The following is a 17,514-nucleotide window of genomic DNA, read 5'->3' on the forward strand; positions in this document are numbered from 1 at the left end:
ACCGGCTTATATAAGTTAGTGTCTCTTCCGATAACGGAACCAATACTGGATGATGCTGTTGGCTAAGTTGGAGACATTTGGGTAATACCACAAGTCATATCTTATTTTACCATGTTTCACGTGTACGCCTCCCCGGCCTCTCTCCTTAGATAGGCCCAATACGGTATTGGTGCGTCATAAGCTAGCAGACGATTGTCCTTTTGTCCAAGGCTCCCACCATGGTGAAATACAGGTTATTACCGTGAACAATTGGACTCATACCGACGGGCTCTCCTGCACAGCCTCTTTCTTGTGCTCTTGGACAATGGGGAATGAACGACATTTGCGCGTCTACACCTGCATGAAACTCCATCATGGCATGAAGCAGTGTTGATAGAGTCCTGCCTGGTACTTCAAGTTACCTGCATCGTAAGTACCAACATGACGTCTCAGCAGCCCCATGAAGACCCTCCGCAAGAGGGAGGCCAGGGCACAAATCACGCAAGGGAAACATTAGCTTCCTCTGGACCGGAGTCTACACAAGATCATCCTAGGACCACAATCGATTCGCTATCACAGCCTCAACCAGAGCACGAGGACAATCAACAACAAGCTCGAGAAGGCGCGCAACCATGGGCCGGCAGAAGAAGCATCTCCTCGATAGACCGCGTATCGACTGTAGACAGCTTCTATCGGTCCTCAACCAGAGAATCCCAAAGCACACTCGACGCGGATGTTCCACCCTCCACTTATAGCGACACCTACGGACAGATCCGAAACGAAAATGAAGGATTACGGACCGACGCGACCGTCGGTGCTGATGGGCGAGTCGACATTCACATCGATCAGCGCCCCAGCAGACTCTCTGCGCTCGTTGTCCCAGCACTTCGAAAGCAACTCGATCTCGTTGCCCAAGGACCGACTCCGCCTGCGCCATTTGTCCCTCCCGAGCTTGGAGGGGCGCCTGGCCAAGTTCCTCCACCTTCGTTGAATGTGGTCATACACGTCGTTGGATCTCGGGGAGATGTTCAGCCTTTTGTGGCCCTAGGGAAGGTCTTGAAAGAGACCTACGGTCATCGAGTCCGGCTCGCTACACATCCGGTGTTCCAGGAGTTCGTGACCGAAAATGGTCTCGAATTTTTCAGCATCGGAGGGGACCCAGCGGAGCTCATGGCGTTCATGGTCAAGAATCCGGGTCTCATGCCTGGGTTTGACACTCTTCGAAGCGGGGACATCGGGAAGCGAAGGAAAGGCATCGTCGAAATGCTCAATGGCTGCTGGCGTTCATGCTATGAGGTCGGAGACGGCCTCGGCCCAGAAGCGACAGATGAATCTTTCGAAGAGTGGATGAGCGAAGATGCACACACGAATCCGGGTGTTGATCCGGTTCAAGTGCCATTCGTGGCGGATGCAATCATTGCGAACCCACCGAGTTTTGCTCATGTCCACTGTGCCGAGAGATTAGGGGTACCTTTGCATATGATGTTCACGTAGGTACTCCCGAAAACCCGATGTGCTCTATCTAACGTTTTAGGATGCCATGGTCTCCCACGCAAAGTTTCCCCCACCCCCTCGCCAATATCCAGTCTTCCAACGCGGACCCTGGATTCACAAATTCTGTCTCTTATTCCATGGTTGACATGCTCACATGGCAGGGCTTAGGGGATGTGATCAATCGGTTTCGTGTCCACCGACTGGGGCTTGACCCAATCAGTCTCATGTGGGCTCCAGGTCTCCTGTCCCGGCTAAAGGTCCCTTATACCTATTGCTGGTCTCCTGCACTGATACCCAAACCCAAGGATTGGGGTCCGCATATTTCTATCGCCGGTTTTTACTTTCTTTCTCTTGCTTCCAATTACACCCCCGTTCCGGATCTCAAGGAGTTCCTGGATGCCGGACCCCCACCTGTCTATATTGGGTTTGGATCTATCGTCGTGGATGACCCGAATGGCATGACCCGGCTGATCTTCGACGCCATTGCTAAAACAGGCCAGCGAGCGCTTGTATCCAAAGGCTGGGGGGGACTTGGAGCAGATTCTGTTGGACTGCCTGATGGGGTGTTCATGTTGGGCAACGTTCCGCACGATTGGTTATTCCAGCACGTCTCCTGTGTTGTTCATCACGGAGGAGCTGGCACAACTGCTGCTGGTATCGCCGCAGGCCGACCTACCGTCGTCGTTCCATTCTTTGGTGACCAGCCATTCTGGGGTGCTATGGTCAACAAAGCTGGCGCTGGGCCTGAGCCGATACCGTACAAGGAACTGACAGCAGATAAACTCGCAGATGCACTGCTAGATGCCCTGAAACCATCGAGTCTTGAGAGAGCGCGGGATCTAGCCGATATGATTAAAGAAGAGCAAGGTTGCCAAGTTGGGGCCCAGAAATTTCACCAGATGTTGGATTTGGACACGATGCGCTGTCAACTTATGCCCGAGAAGATTGCCGTATGGAAAGTAAGGAGAGCACACATTCGACTAAGTGCGGCTGCTGCTACAGCACTGGTGATGGAAGGTGTCATAATGGAGAATGACCTGAAACCGTAGGTCTACTTCGTACATTTTCTGGACCCACTGACCTTTCAAGGTTTCGCGCGAAAGAGTATGACGCTGATGACGGCCCGTGGGATCCAATCTCTGGCGGAGCAGCGGCGATTATGGGCACTATGAGCAGCATGATGATGGGAGTTGCGGATTTGCCCATCGCGACGCTAAAGGCGCTCAGAGTTCATCCCGATGCTGCCAAAAAGAAGCAAAAGGCTGATAAAGCTGGGGAAGGCGGTAGTGCCGTCACAGGAACATCAACCCGTGGCGATTTGGACCGCACATCCACACATTCCTCGATCGAAGCGCAGTGTGTGACTTCACCCACAGCGGCAGCGCCTACCGAAGCCTCGGACACCCTCTCACTAGCACCTGTCCCTGGAAATGATGCCATAGACAGCCATCTCAGTCCTGCCGTATTGACCCCAACTGGGTCTTCGGCAAAGAGGTCTCATGTGGATTCAGCCAACTTGGGTGGTGACAGCGCTCCTTTGGCTGCCCAAGCCACGATAACCCAAAACCAGAGCAATTCGATTATCCCCCAAATCTCCCATCCCGAGTCACTCCACGAATCTCGATCTGATACCGATACACCAGCTGAAAGCACCCATTCAAGCCAGATAGGTCGCTCAAGAAGTGCAGGGTCGGAGAGCACACCGACTGAGACCTCAACACATCCGCGAACGAGATCAGTCGGTCCTAACCCCGCCGAACCAGAAGACGGTTCCAGCCATTCCCCTAGCCCTTTCACGCTCGACACTGCGTATGGGACTGGGAAGGGCTTTACAAGAATCGCCGGCGCTGGCCTAAAGGCGCCGATGGACTTTACCATGGCTGTGGCGAAAGGATTCCACAACGTACCGAGAATGTATGGAGAAGAAGTTCGCCCCGCTGGCCGCGTGACGGGTATCAAGAGCGGGCTAAAAACCGCCGGAAAGGTAAGCCTCTCAGTGGATTCACCTAAACACTCTAATGCCTCCCCAGGAATTCGGACTAGATCTGTTCGAGGGTATAACTGGAGTTGTGACTCAGCCAATAGAGGGCGCCAAAAAAGACGGTGCTGCAGGGTTGGCCAAGGGGTTCGGTAAGGGACTTGCCGGCCTATTCCTCAAGCCAACTGCTGGTGAGTTGTCGTCGCATGCTATATTTTCTAAACTGATAGTTGCTAGCTGGTTATGCTCTTCCGGCGTATGCGTTCAAAGGAATATATAAGGAAATCCAGAAGCGGTATGGCTCCGCAGTAAGAACTTACATTATTACTGCGCGATCTGTCCAGGGCTTTCAGGAATATATCCATATGACCCCTGAGCAACGCAGAAACCTTGTTCATGGCTATCTCCACCTTCTTAAAGAAACACGCAAAAAGAAGCCATACCGGGAGCAGCAGCTAGATGCTATCCATGCGAAAAATAAGGCTCGAAAGGAAAAGAAGAAGGCCACGCAGAATAAGAAAAACGGGACTAACGAATCGCTGCGATCGTCGTCAACCGCTGGCGTTTCGGACATGACGCCTATAGCTTCGTCCTCTGTCAGTCAAATATCTCAAGCCTACTCTAACACGGACCAACAACTACCGCCTGACTCCGACCGTGCGCGACGTATGTCTGACCCGGATTTGGAAGCTGCCATCTTGCGATCCATCGAGGAAACGACTGCTGGCGATCCATCGGAGGATGAGCTGATCGCTCGCGCGATACGAGCTAGTATGGCAGAGCTGCAGGGAGGGACAACCCGCCGCCCAGAAGCAACATCGGGTATGTCCGAAGCGGATATGGAGGCGCAAGAGGAGGAAGCATTGCAACGAGCTTTAAAAGCTAGTGTTGCCGAGGCGACAAAAGCTGGCGCGAGTGACGAAGAGGCTAGGCAGCTCGAGGAAGTCATTCGACTCAGTCTCCAGGAACAGAGTGCCAAACATGTCAGCCCAAGCCCCGAAGGAGCCGGTCCATCAGTGAGGACAGGGGCAGAAGATGAATGCGAAGATCCCGATGAACATGAAGAGGAGCAACTTAGGCTCGCAATTGAGGAATCACGACGAGAGATGGAGAAACTGCGAGCAACTGAAGAGCCGCGGGATTTGGAGGATTCGATCGTCATGGAGTATGTCAACCAGAAAAGCATGGCTGAGGAGACGCAAGATCGATGATTGCGAAAGTGGAGATGGGTCGGAACTGGAGCTTGCTTAGGGAACGTCAAAGGCAAAGGACTATCAATTTCTTCAGTCCAAGATGCGGTTAAGGAAAGAGAGAAGCAACGTCACGAAGATTTACGGCTAGGTTGTGTCAACGCGTTAATTGAGACGTGCATCTTTGAATACAGCCTGATGATCCCTAGTAAGCGTTCTTTCAAACTCGGTGGTGGCAGGATTTACCCGTAGTTGTTTAATTCATTCACGAATGCTTACGACCTGAGAGAATCCTCGGTAAATCAGAACAATGTGAATGGTGTAATGTTTTAAGTCTTTCTACTTCGTTGTAACAACGGGCTGCAAGGACCATAATCTTCAACGAGCTTCAGACGATTTCAGTGAATCTATTAGCGAGGACGTTGCGTATCATATAACAACAACCCACAACCCATCTCTACAGTATCGTGGTGCCATCAAGGCAACCGTTCCATGCATCGAATCGAATGTATCCGCTGTGGGCAGTGGACAATCAATGCATCACTAGAAGTTCTCTTTTCCCCATACAAAACTGAAACCGCGCTCAGAGTACATGTTGCACTTGATATGCAGCGTTGAGCCAAGTGGTTTGGGCCCGCAGAAGAATACCCCAGCTTCTGCGGGCGCATGGATTTTCCTGATCGATTTGAAGACTGTATCCCAGTTGGGTCGTCCGAAGTTGGTCGGGGCTCGGAGGCCAGTGATGGCGTCTTGCTCAGCATTTGCATCGTTGATCATGATGTTGGTGGCATCGTCTGACTTAATTTTGGCGGTGAGGTACTAACAGGGCGCTTAGAAGAGTGAAACAACCCCCCAATTGGACGTACTTACGGTATGGATCTCGATCTGGTCATCCATGTCTTGAGCTTCGATGGCTAAGAGAAGACTTCGGAACCACTCGAAAGAGCCGAAGTCTCTACAAATCCAAAAGAAGTAGACCTTCCTCAAGCGCGTCTTACCTTGTGGATAGTTCATCTTGTACCATATGGACTTTAAGATGCTAGCGAAAGGCGTCACACCAATACCGGCGCCGACAAGTATAGCGACTTCGAACTTGAAGACGTCTTCCGATGCGGATCCGAATGGACCATCGATGTATACCCGGGGTAAGACTCGGCGTAGAGATGGGTCAACTCCATTTTCGTCCGCTGACTTGACAACCGGTCCTTCTTTTTCGCCTTTTGCGCGGTCGAACTCACAACCAAGAGCTTTAGCAAGCGATTTGGTGAAGTTTCCAACGCATCGGACATGGACAGAGATGTAATCCTCCTCCGGGGCACTCGTCAAGGTAAAAGGATGGTACTGCCACACCGATACCTCTGGACAACAGAGGAAGATATACTGCTGTGTGTGAGTAAAGGGTCAAATCGAGAAGAATAAAGAGTCTCACCTGCCCAGCTCTCGTCATTGTTTTTTCTTTCTTGATCTGGATTTCACAGACATTGCTAGGATGTTGGATGACCTTGGAGACGTAGGTCCGATGCCGTCCACGAACTTCTCGTGCAATCCTTTCTGCCAAGTAGATGAAGCCGCCGAGCATCCAAAACTGCCAGAACACGCCAATACCGGCGCAGAATGGCGGAATGTCCGGAGTGATCATGCAGAATGCGCCGTGGATGGACCAGAACACAAAGAAGAGAATGAATAAGTGATGTGTGTACCAGAACCGTTCGTAGTTTGCTCGCCGCGGCTTTTCCCTAGAGGTTGCGACTATGGCGGTGAGCACAATTATCAAGATATATCCACTCCAACCGGGCCCGGTCTTGAAATTCCCCAACAAGAAACCCTTAAACCCTATTTTGTTCTTCGCTGCCAGCTGGGCAACATTGTTCAGGTGAGCGATGGTATGGACCCAGGAAAAGAAGAATATTGACCATGCTACGAGCTTGTGAAATGCAATGTTCTTATCGAACTGGATGATGCCATTCAATGGAGTCTGTCGCATAAGCGAGATGAGCGTTCGGCAGACGGGAAAAAGTATCAAGGCGATGTCGACATGGAGAACCAAAGCCGCAGCTCGAGCGATCGGGTAACCAAAGCCGAACGTGGAGTTGGCGGTCATAAGGGAATCCTGTTTATCATAAGCGTAGTCGAAGTTTGGGCAGTCTTTTCAGCCTGACCTTTATCCGGTAGTTCAAGAACCCAAACGTGAAGACCATAAGATGCAATAAGACGAAAACCAAAAGAAATCTGAAGTCTGTCAGCCTTGATAGGATCGCTCAAGCCGGAGCTGTGCATACAATTTTCGCGATCCCTCATTAACCATCCTAACTCAGGCATCAGTAGTGTCGAAGCAAGCCTGATAGTGGTAAACCACTAACCATATGTCCAATCTTTCTTTCCAGAACAGCGCTCTTTCTGGCTCACTCGATACCTCTCCAGACATCAGCATCCGTGTGAGGGGTGGCCATCTCGACCGCTCTTTTCCGCTTAGGGTGCTTGGCGGTCTGAGATCCATCTTCAATCTCAAGCAAGTCCGTCACTCAGATGCTCCTCGACGTATTAGTGATTGATTAAGTCGTCAAGACCTTTCGTAATGAATCGAATGCTTCAGAGCCTGCCGAAGTCTGGTGTTGAGAAAAGAGTGATAGGTATCTGTATCAACTTGCGATCAGTCTAACTCGACAGACAACTCGACATGTACATACCAATACATGGGTAAATAAGAGATCAAGCAATCAATTTCTCGGCCTGGAAAGTCCGCCACAGAGAGAACAGATGAAATTCGCGGGCGCAGGACAATAGAGATTTAAACACAGAAGCAATGCGAAATAGGAATTGAAGCACTGCAAATGTGCCACTCAGACTGCAGGCACTGCCTACTTGGTATAAAAGACTTTGCGATTGCGGCAAGGGAACTTCGGCACGGAGGGCGAGGAGACCCTGATAGCTGTTGGGTTTAATGGGTACATCAAACGAAGGATACAGCCAACGCTAGGTAGATACGAGAAAAATCAGGCCACTGGATACTCCCTGCAGCAGAGAATGATTCAATCTTGTAACATCATGTTGTACCATCTTGGTCAAGAAAATTAGCCAAGGTGAAGATGTCCCCTGCCGTAAAGCGTGAGAGCCTGGTGGGCACAGAACTTCGGACGGTAGTGGATGTTGAAGGCGCTTTGCCTGCATTACGTGCCTCCTTTAGTGACAGAGGCGAGTCGCACCAGACAACATGAAACAGAAGTGTTGATACTTTTGCTAGGCCATTAGCAATCTGAGAGATGGTGGGTATGAAAGGAAGTTGATGTTGATACAAGAAGTGTCGGAGACCCGTCGCAAGGAGCTTGGCGGATTTGGCGTAGCGCCTCAGCCACACATGATACGGGCATAATACGGCACATGTCCCAATTCCCACCAGTTGCTGGAGTTGCACGGAACGCCCGCTATTATACGCTTTAATAATAGTCTATTCCCAAGAGATAGCCGCCAGATACCCGCATGATTAAAAACCACGATCAGTACATGTTCAACCCTCCACTAGCAGAAATGGTTTGACCACTTATCCATCTGCTTTGCTCCTCTGCCACCCACGCAACCGTCAAGGCGATATCATCGACGGTTCCTACGCGGTTCTCCACGGGTGTCTGCTGCTTTTGACGCTCAATCAAGTCAGCGGGAAGATTATCCATCATGTCAGATTGAACTGGTCCGGGTGCCACCGCGTTCACCGTATGCCCGGCAGGACCGATTTCGCCAGCTAAGGCTCGTGTCATCCCTTCGATAGCCCCCTTTGATGCACAGTACGCTGTGAATTTGGCGAGTCCCAATCGGCCGCCGACAGACGAGATGTTGATGATTCGACCCGGTTTCCGCAGGCGTGGGATGACAGCCTTCGACAGGAAATAGGGTCCTCGCACGTTAAGATCGAAGACGGAAGCGAAATCCTCGGGCGTCATGTCTACCATCTCTTTCACCATTTCCGTTCCAGCGCAGTTGACCAGGATATCGATCGAGGGACCGAATGCAGCAACGCATGCTGACACTATCTGGTCCGGGGCGTCTAATTGTCGTAGGTCTGCCCGAACCTTGGCTGCCTCAGACCCGTTCTTGATGGATGCAATATCCGATATCAATTTGTCGACCTGCCTATTGCTTGTCTCGGAGGTATATGTGATTAGAACCTAAGCTACTCGTCAGCTCTGCGAAGTCGAAATAGCCGACCACTAGTGGTTCGCGGTCATCATTGGTGTGTCACAATATACTGCTATGAACACGAATTGGAACCTACCTTCGCGCCTCTGTGGGCGAACTCCAAAGCTATTCCTGCACCTATACCCCGAGATGCTCCCGTCACGATGGCAACCTTCCCTTGTAGAGACATGTTCGAAGGCTAGATTCTTGTTGAAGTAGACGAAGGAATCTGTTTGGGAAACAAATATACTGTGGGCAGTTCCAGACCTCTTTTATACATCGATCACCTTCTCTGCTGATTCATTATGAATGAGGGTCATTGCCCGGAGTTAAAGATTAAGACCGCGGCGATAACGGGCATAGAACCATGAATTCCAACCATGAATAAATCGGCTGAATCGAGGCTTTTCATGTCCCTATTGCAAAATTTTGCAGCCAGGAGAGGAGATACATAGTGGTAACGATCTGCATGAGTAACGGAATATTTTTACGTTACCCCAGGGGCGCTGCTTACTACCAACAGGTACCTACAGGCTACAGTATCTACCGACCGCTAAACATGCATCTAGGTATCCCTCCTATTCACTTCTCCTCCCGACCGTCAAGCGTCGGGAACATGACGTCGAGCTTCGAAGGTTCCGGGCCTCACAGGCCGCCCCGGGCCATTTCGTAGAGTGACAGAGTCCCGATCCCTGACATGTCGCCCTTAATAGTCGGGATCATGATGAACTTGGTGCATTCGTAGGTATTGAAGAAAAATTTGTTCCCGACATTACGCGCAGTCGAGATTCTGCAACAATCCAACAAAAGACTTGACTCCTGTTCTTGTGTGTGTATCATGTCGGTGGTGAGTCCAGACTGCAGAGGCGTTAAAGATTGAAAGCTAAGGCAAGGCACGTGATCGGACTCCGCACTAAAACGAGGCATCCACGACTCGGCGATCAAAAAAGCGTTTCGTCTTCCGTGTCATTTCTTTTGGCCCCCACTAACATCGGATTTCGGTTTCCTACACCTCGATTGAAGTGTATAAGTAGACTGAGTGGTAAGGTATTTAAGCATATCTTGATATTGACCCGGTCCGAGTCGTACAAGCCGACTTTCCCGACTATTCTCAGTGTGACCCCTCCCAATCCTCCTACATCATGTCGTCCACGGAATTGCCAGAAGCCTCCATGACGGTATCTCAGTTGGCAGAAGAAGCGACGAGTGTCCGCAGACCAATGGAGGTTGATCCTAGCCGGGCAAAGAAGCGGAAGAGTGAGTGGCCTATTCAACTAGAGTCACGTTTCGAAACTCGAGACTGAACGCATGTATTGGTCTTGATTCTTGAAGCTGTCGAACTCCGACTCTGTTTGTTTTCAACAACGAACAATGATGGCTGACATGATCCCCCGTTGCATCGGAACAGGAATCACGCAGTCCCTCCCCCCTCCGGAACTTCCACAGCTTGTGGCAGAGCAGCATTATCCAATCCCAACCCATGATAAGGACTCTCAGCGCCTCATCGTTGTCCTGTCCAATGCGAGCCTCGAAACGTTCAAAGCCTCGCATGGCTCCAGTCGCTACCCTGGAGGCAAGGACGAGAAGTACAGCCTGTTAAACAGCGACGAACATATCGGCATCATGCGCAAGATGAAGCGAGACATCAGCGATGCGCGTCCGGACATCACACACCAGGTGCGACTCAACTTGTTTTGACGCATTCCTTCACTATGCATCGAGGCTAACTTTCCGTCCAATCGGTGGCTGTCCCCCGTTGGGCATCACCGAGGACTGCAAACAGTGTCTACTCACTCTTCTTGATTCTCCGGTGAACAAGGCCGGGAAGTTACAGATCTACATCCACACAGCTAAAGGGGTGCTCATTGAGGTCAATCCGACCGTTCGGATCCCGCGAACCTTCAAGCGGTTTGCGGGACTCATGGTCCAACTTCTCCATCGTTTGTCGATTCGATCGACGACCTCGCAGGAGAAGCTGCTAAAGGTCATCAAAAATCCCCTCACGGACCATCTCCCCCCCAATTGCCGCAAGGTCACCTTGAGTTTCGATGCGCCCATGGTACGACCACGAGACTATATCGAAACCCTGGCCCCTAAGGAAAGCCTTTGTCTTTTCGTGGGTGCCATGGCCAAGGGAAAAGACACATTTGCGGACGACATGAAAGATGAATCGATCAGCATCAGCAATTTCTCGTTGAGCGCCTCGGTTGCATGCAGCAAGTTCTGCCATGCTGCCGAGGACTCCTGGGACATTCTTTAGCGGCGAATATCGAGTTACGGATGGCATCGACCACAATCGCTCATGGAGAGATTGTCCGACGATATTGAACTGAGATATGACTTGAAATGGTAGGGGCGGGGGCCAATTCCAATGCTGCCATCGCAACATCCACAGCACTGGAGTTGGACTACCCCCGCACGGATTGAGGTTTCTGTGGACGGCGTCTCCTGTTTTTCCAACCAAAACACAAGGCTCTCAACAGACTCAATTGTTTCTTTTTCTCTGCTCTTGGGCCCGGCTCAAAGCAGCTGCAGAGCACTTCAACTTGCTCTGTATCTCATTTCTGTGCATGTCCCTTCCGGAGCTGCTTTCGTGGAATGGACGTTTCCAAGTTCTAACAAGGAAGGGTTGGGCGAGGCTTGGACACGTGGAGGACTGAAAATGCGGTTGTTTTTGCAAAATGCAAGCTTGTCAGAAGTCTCATGATTGAGCGGAAGTAGGCGAAATGCCTATTACCACGTGTGCCTAGGTACGCTGTGAGATGTATTAATTAGGCTCTAGTGATCATGAGTTGCCCCTTTCTCAATCGGATCTACTATCGTGCATTTGAGTTCCTACCGTCGTTCGAGTTATCTGATTAAGTACCTCAGGTGGTCCGGTGCCCGTAGTCTTTCCGGTAGATATAATAACTTAGTGCAATCTGCATATACCCCTCAGAAGATGAACACGAATTCTTCGATCCAATCGAGAACGCTGAGCAGCAGGTATTCCAATCTCAACCCTTATCAGTTATTATGCTTGTTATTATTCATTTGACTACACCATCGCCAAGGGCCAAAATCATGCGTGCAGGTGCATCGCAGTATCGGTGATCTGACGCTATGAGGTGTCCAGCCACGCGGACCAACGGGAAGAGCCGCATCAGGGATTGAGGCCGAACTTGCCCCTTTCTGGACTTCTCCCACATCTCCCATCTTTCCCACCGTCAATATCGACCAATCCATTGGAACGAGGCGAAACCGGCTTCGATGCACCTCGCGCCCCGGAGATGATGGGATCACAGAACCGCTGGTGATTGGAGGAACCGCCTCGGCTAGTTCAGGCGGCAAGACGACCGAGCAAGATGATGGGCATACTTACATACCTGCATCTAAGTTCTGGAGCTCCGTCGCTTGAGGCGGGTTGAATCAGGTCTCGCGAGGCGGGTGGAAGCGGGAATCCAGCGGCGAAGATTAGGATAGGTAACTAGGCAACCTGTCGGAGGAGAAGGATGGAATAACTGCATCGTCGTGAAAGTGTGAAGGATATGATTGAGTAGACATATTTTCCCTCACTTTACCGTGACTAACAACAGGGAAATCGTGGGCATGTTTAATTGGCTGTCTGTTATGGAGTACTTTGTACACCCATAGGACTTACAGTAGGTACAGTACATACCGACTATCATGGCTGAACGCGGGATTTATTAAGCTCATCCCTCTCACCTTTTGCATGTCTTAACCTCCGTATTCTTCTTGAGTTCAAGATTCCCTTTAAAGTCCCAGTATCGCTAAAGTCTGACATCTCGTCCGTTTCGAAACCATATACATTGATTTATTGTCATCGGCAATGCCACTCGCTCATGTTGCTGTAATCGTATCCAACCTCCATCAAGCATCTTACTTCTATCTGTCGGCGCTCCAACCTCTCGGCTATTGCATTGTTGAACAGCGCAACCATGAGATTGCAATGGGCATCCATGAGCCGGAGTTCTGGTTGATCGAGCAATCGCCTGGGTTGGTTCCCCGAACGTATGGAGCTTCTTCCGCTAATCGCATGATTTAGATATCACCCAACTACAACGCATATTGCCGTTTCTTCACCCTCTCGAACCATCGTCCGCACCTTCTATGCCGCGGCTCTGTCATGCCACGGCACCCCGTACGCTGCGCCTGCGTATCGCAACCATGATGCGGACTTCAACGCCGCAATCATCGACCTGGACGGCAACACTCTCGAAGTGGTCCACCAGCTTCCCGTTCCTGGCCATGATGCCGAGCAGCCGTCCACAGCTGGAACCGTAGTCGGCAGTGAAACAGGCAGCCGTGTGCTCAACTGGCGAAATTCGGTTGCCGAGAGTGTAAGCGATCGAGATGCTGGCACTGTGGTCTCCCGGCGGACCAGCCGACCGGCACCATCCGTATCAGTGAGCAAGAGATCGAGTCCTGCTTCCGTAGCAGCGAGCAAGGTATCGAGTCCTGCTTCCGTAACAGCTGCACCTGCTCCCGCCGCGACAGAGGGTGAACCACCAGCAAACCGCTCATTAACCGGCGACGTGCTCGACCTCGTTACCACCGCCTTCAACGCCACGTCGATCGCACCTAAAACCATCGCCGGCACATTGCTCGGTGCCGCAGCGGGGGCCGCCGTCGCCTACGCGATGGTGCGGAGCGAGGAAGATTCGGCGCAGAAGGAGGCGATATTTGAGGCGAAGATGGAAGCCCAGCAGCAACGCACAGCGGAGCTGCGGCAGAAAGCCGGTCGTGTCCTCGCGCGGGCAGCGACCGTGGCGACCGTCCCGACGACGGGAAGAGGCGGTGATGCTGGGAGTAGAGCTGGGACGGGGTTTGTGGTTGGCGAGGTAGACGCGGAGGCAGACGGGCAACGAGCAGCGTGGAGGGAACCGATCCGCATGATCGAGGCGCCTCCAATGCGGGTTGAGGGAGTAGAGAGCTACTTCCCCCAAGGTAGATCAGGATGGGACGAGGGGAGATCTACGGCATCGTCTCGCCTCACCGCACGGCGCGTAAACTCCATGCCCGTGGATCCGATGGCATATCAATATCCCCCTATCGCAGCGCTCCCGCCACCTCCCTCTAATCCTAGGGCTGCCTGGGCAAGCACTGTTGCACCGACGCACAAGTCGCACCGCAAGGATTCCGTGGTCGGCCCACCGTCCTACATGTATCCCCCGCCCGTTGAAAATGGCGCAGAGCCTGTCCTCTCCCTCCCTCCGCCGGCCCCATCGCACAATTCCAGCAAACAACCGTCAAGGGAACCACAAGCGTCGTCATCGAGCTCCACGTCCCGAAAGGGGAAAAGCCAAAGCAAAGCTGCGTCTTCTCACCACCGCCGAGAGAAAGAAGAGCCTCTTGCTTCCGACAATGATACCGTCGCTCCTAGCGACAGTATTTCCATGGTCGGATCGTCGCATTCGAGGCATTCCAAGCATTCCAAGACGTCGGCAACGTCAAAACATTCGAAGCACTCGAAGCATTCGAAAGCATCCAAACGATCGTCTCACTCCCGGCATTCAAAGCGAGAGAGTTCCGCGAGCCGAGAGGAGGATGAGAGGAGCGTGAGCACCGTGAAGCCGGTGCGAAGGAGTGCCAGCGAACAAGGACGGGAGCGGGAGGCGCGGGCGAGTAGGAAAGGCAGTGTGGTAACATTGCCGGAGGGGAGAGCGAAGGAGGAGAAGAAGAAGGCCAGGAGAAGCGTGGTGAGCTTCGTAGATGGCGCGAGACTGTGGTGATGGCATATCGATGGGTCGATAATTGAGGGACACGGCATTCATGACGGTCGGAGTTAATCATGCATTTAGCAGGTGTTTGACGGTTTGAATATAATCATGCATAAGAATCGCTATTCATAAAATTCAGGATGTGGTTTTCATGGCTTCGAAATCAGCACGTTCAATCCATCAGTAACACCCATTTGACATCGGCCCGTCCACAACAGGGGGCATCCATATACCAAGTAACCCAACCGAGTCCCTAAAAGCCTACTAGCGCCTTATCCGCGCTTCCATGTACGGTTAAGAAGGAAGCAGACCAGTGAGGTCTGCATCTCTACCTTCCTAGGCTCCCACTTTCCCCCTTAACTCGTCCACCTCCCGCTGGAATGCCTCGATTTCCGCCAAGAGATCCTTACCCTCGCCCTCCTCGCCCTGCGTCACTACCTCCGCCGTCATCCCCTTCCCCTCCCCGACTCCAGCCGACGCCGACCCTTCGTTCACCAGCTTCATCACCGCCTCGCCAGTCCTCCTCGGCGGTGGCGGCGGAGGGCTCGCGATGCCGACGCTCTTCACGGAGCTGGTCTCTGCGTAACTGGTGCGGCGGGCGGTCATCTGCAGGGACCGGACGCTGGACGGGCGGTCGGATTTGTTGCGGGTCGGTTCCATGTCGCTGGTCAGGGCGGGCGACGGATTGTAGGCACTGCCACTGCCTCCGCCGGAGCGGCGCGTTGGGGGAGGTGGTGGGGCCATCTTGTAGGGTGAGAGGATATTGACGGAATGAGAGGACGGTTGTGGTGGTGATTGGGTGGGGGTTTGAGGGGAAGTGGTGGCGGAGACGGAGGCGGCGGAGGATTGCGAAAGGGTGGAGGAGGAGCGGTGGCGCTGCTGGAAGTAGGTTGGTAGTGACGCGGTTGATGGCGATTCGGTGCGGAGTTGGGAGTGGCGTCGGGATACGGGTGGGGCGGGCGGTTGACGCTTCGATACGGATGGTTCGCGGGAGAGCGGTTGTGTGGGATTGGATTTGAATTGTGTGGGTGAGGTAGCGGAGGGAGGCGTGACAGTTGGTGTGGGAGGGGATTTTGATGCGGATACGTTCTCGCTGGATGTGTCTGGGGATGGTTGTTCCGGATTAATATCCGGCTGGGGAGAATGCAGGGAGACAGTCGTTGGTGGTGGTGGGAGGGGTTTGTTGAGGTCTGATTCGGAGCGGTGCGGACGGGTGACTATTGTGGAAGGTTGATTGACGGAGTCGGCAAACGTATCAAACGCTACCGTCTGAGGTGCTCTCGGCGATACGAGTTTGCCATGTCGATGTCGGGGCAGTTGAGGCGGAGGAGCCTTCTTCCTCTCGCGTTTTCGACTCGGGTCTCCCACTAGGTTCGCTCGCTCATCGTCGTCAGAGACAGAAATCTCATAGGATGTCCGCGGAGTCTCGCCGTGGGTTTCTTGGACGGGCTCGAAGATCGACTGCCGCGATAAGGATGAGGTATCCGCGCTGCTGCTGCTGTCCCCAGGGACCGCAGGGGTGCTATTTGACGAAGCAGCAACGGCGTTCGCCTGGGCATATGATATGGAGGTTAGAGAAGTCTGTCTTACTGCTTCCAACGGGAGTTCTTCTTCCGGTTTCCCCGTCATCAGCAGTCTCTTGAACGAATCCACATCCATTGTCCCCTTCCCCGCGGTCCGGTCCGGCATGCTTCGATCGATAACTTCGGGTTGGGATTTGAATAAGACGTGATGCGTGGTGGAGCGATCCATCGTAGCCAGTGTCTTGTTAAAAGGGTTCGGGATGGACGCTGACTCCGGCGTATCCGAGGGGCTGTCCAGCGTTCCCGAATTCTGTCGCGTGTTCTCTAGCACCGCTGAGCTCTCTGGCGAACCCTCCTCTAACGTCGGCTCGAACGGATCGCTCTCTTCCGATTCTGGAGAGTCATTCGTCGGCGATGGCGGCGGAGATCCAGCATGGCTTCCCGTACTGAGCCGCCGGAGGAGGTTGGAGGAGGGGTTCTCAACGGGAGAGCGGGAGGGGGAGACGATGCGGACATTCTTTATTTTGGACGTTTTCGGTGTATCTACTGAGCATTAATCAACTATGATTGGCCAGCGCCGATGTTGTATAAAGCGCACCTGCATCTCCAGGTGCGTCTGAAGGGGTTGCGGAATCTGAGTCCAAGGCAAACGATGAAGTGGCATTGGAGGGGGGCTGTTGGATGGAGCGGCGGAAAGGATTCCCGGAAGACATGGCGGAACTAGTTACAGGCAGCAAAGCATTTCAGAAATCAGAACTAGAGGTAGAATCAAGCATGGGTAGATTGAGAATACGGCATAAATAGGTGACTAGTGGAGTGAAAGTGTTGATAGGCAGATATGCGAATGATTATGGATGTCTCTCATACAGTAACGTGGAGCTCTGAGCTCTGGCGTGGGATGAGCAGGGTCCGAGGGACTCAGATGCTCTAAATGCCATCAGCTTAATCCCTTTACTACAGTATCTACGGTACGGTACTGTCTAGAAAACCACTGCTGGGGATGTGGTCAACATGATAGGGAAATATACTTGAAATAGTTGTCCCATCTGGTTGGCTTCGAGGTACCGGAAATCTTGACCATAATATCGGATTCCACAAGGTCGATGATTAAAGCGCATCCGAGCATAAACATCATCCAGAGGTTCAACAGTGAACCTTCTTTCGGCTGAGTTATGGGTAATATGAACCATACACCTTTCGGATTCAGAATCCAAGGTGAGGGGGGCTTCAAGCAGCAAGACCAACCTGATCTGTGTTCTACCGGTGGTGAATCCAGGTTCTGGGCAGCTGAGAACCATGGTTTGGCTACCTTATGTATTCTCGGTGACAGCGAGACACTCAGGCAGTCAGGATCGAATAGGGTAGGACATCTGACTTATTCTCACATTTCCTACATTTCCCAAATCATACTCTTAGTCACACCACTGGTCCATGTCATCAATCAGCACTCAGCACTCAGC

At 52.4% G+C, this 17,514-nt stretch overlaps 6 protein-coding genes across 6 annotated transcripts; 3 read left to right on the top strand and 3 right to left on the bottom strand.

Annotated features, from left to right (window-relative positions):
- Positions 1 to 87: 87 nt before the first annotated feature.
- Positions 88 to 4,964, top strand: P152DRAFT_443709 (UDP-Glycosyltransferase/glycogen phosphorylase). Its single transcript, XM_033677785.1, has 5 exons — positions 88 to 1,469; positions 1,514 to 2,518; positions 2,563 to 3,457; positions 3,504 to 3,642; positions 3,689 to 4,964. Exons 1-5 carry the CDS (start codon positions 421 to 423, stop codon positions 4,660 to 4,662), a joined length of 4,062 nt encoding a protein of 1,353 aa, XP_033530105.1. The 5' UTR covers positions 88 to 420; the 3' UTR covers positions 4,663 to 4,964.
- Positions 4,965 to 5,184: 220 nt separating this feature from the next.
- On the bottom strand, positions 5,185 to 7,138 carry P152DRAFT_477263 (uncharacterized protein; the record flags this gene model as incomplete). The annotated part of the gene is made up of 6 exons (XM_033681570.1): positions 5,185 to 5,460; positions 5,512 to 6,021; positions 6,071 to 6,751; positions 6,801 to 6,870; positions 6,921 to 6,947; positions 7,002 to 7,138. 6 exons carry the CDS (start codon positions 7,136 to 7,138, stop codon positions 5,185 to 5,187), a joined length of 1,701 nt encoding a protein of 566 aa, XP_033530106.1.
- Positions 7,139 to 8,049: 911 nt separating this feature from the next.
- Positions 8,050 to 9,237, bottom strand: P152DRAFT_462471 (NAD(P)-binding protein). Its single transcript, XM_033680358.1, has 2 exons — positions 8,909 to 9,237; positions 8,050 to 8,801 (listed from the first exon to the last, which is right to left on the bottom strand). Exons 1-2 carry the CDS (start codon positions 8,999 to 9,001, stop codon positions 8,136 to 8,138), a joined length of 759 nt encoding a protein of 252 aa, XP_033530107.1. The 5' UTR covers positions 9,002 to 9,237; the 3' UTR covers positions 8,050 to 8,135.
- A 957-nt stretch (positions 9,238 to 10,194) lies between these two features.
- On the top strand, positions 10,195 to 11,071 carry P152DRAFT_405334 (Nep1-domain-containing protein; the record flags this gene model as incomplete). The annotated part of the gene is made up of 2 exons (XM_033676810.1): positions 10,195 to 10,488; positions 10,595 to 11,071. 2 exons carry the CDS (start codon positions 10,195 to 10,197, stop codon positions 11,069 to 11,071), a joined length of 771 nt encoding a protein of 256 aa, XP_033530108.1.
- A 1,569-nt stretch (positions 11,072 to 12,640) lies between these two features.
- P152DRAFT_517497 (uncharacterized protein) lies at positions 12,641 to 14,666 on the top strand (the record flags this gene model as incomplete). The annotated part of the gene is made up of 2 exons (XM_033683012.1): positions 12,641 to 12,822; positions 12,857 to 14,666. The coding sequence occupies 2 exons, from the start codon at positions 12,641 to 12,643 to the stop codon at positions 14,541 to 14,543; spliced, it is 1,869 nt and encodes a 622-aa protein (XP_033530109.1). The 3' UTR covers positions 14,544 to 14,666.
- On the bottom strand, positions 14,617 to 16,871 carry P152DRAFT_462476 (uncharacterized protein). Its single transcript, XM_033680359.1, has 2 exons — positions 16,653 to 16,871; positions 14,617 to 16,597 (listed from the first exon to the last, which is right to left on the bottom strand). The coding sequence occupies exons 1-2, from the start codon at positions 16,765 to 16,767 to the stop codon at positions 14,868 to 14,870; spliced, it is 1,845 nt and encodes a 614-aa protein (XP_033530110.1). The 5' UTR covers positions 16,768 to 16,871; the 3' UTR covers positions 14,617 to 14,867.
- Between the last annotated feature and the right edge of the window lie 643 nt (positions 16,872 to 17,514).

This window comes from Eremomyces bilateralis (genome assembly GCF_010015585.1).
Source record: "Eremomyces bilateralis CBS 781.70 unplaced genomic scaffold P152scaffold_35, whole genome shotgun sequence".
In the NCBI taxonomy this organism is placed as follows: domain Eukaryota; kingdom Fungi; phylum Ascomycota; class Dothideomycetes; order Eremomycetales; family Eremomycetaceae; genus Eremomyces; species Eremomyces bilateralis.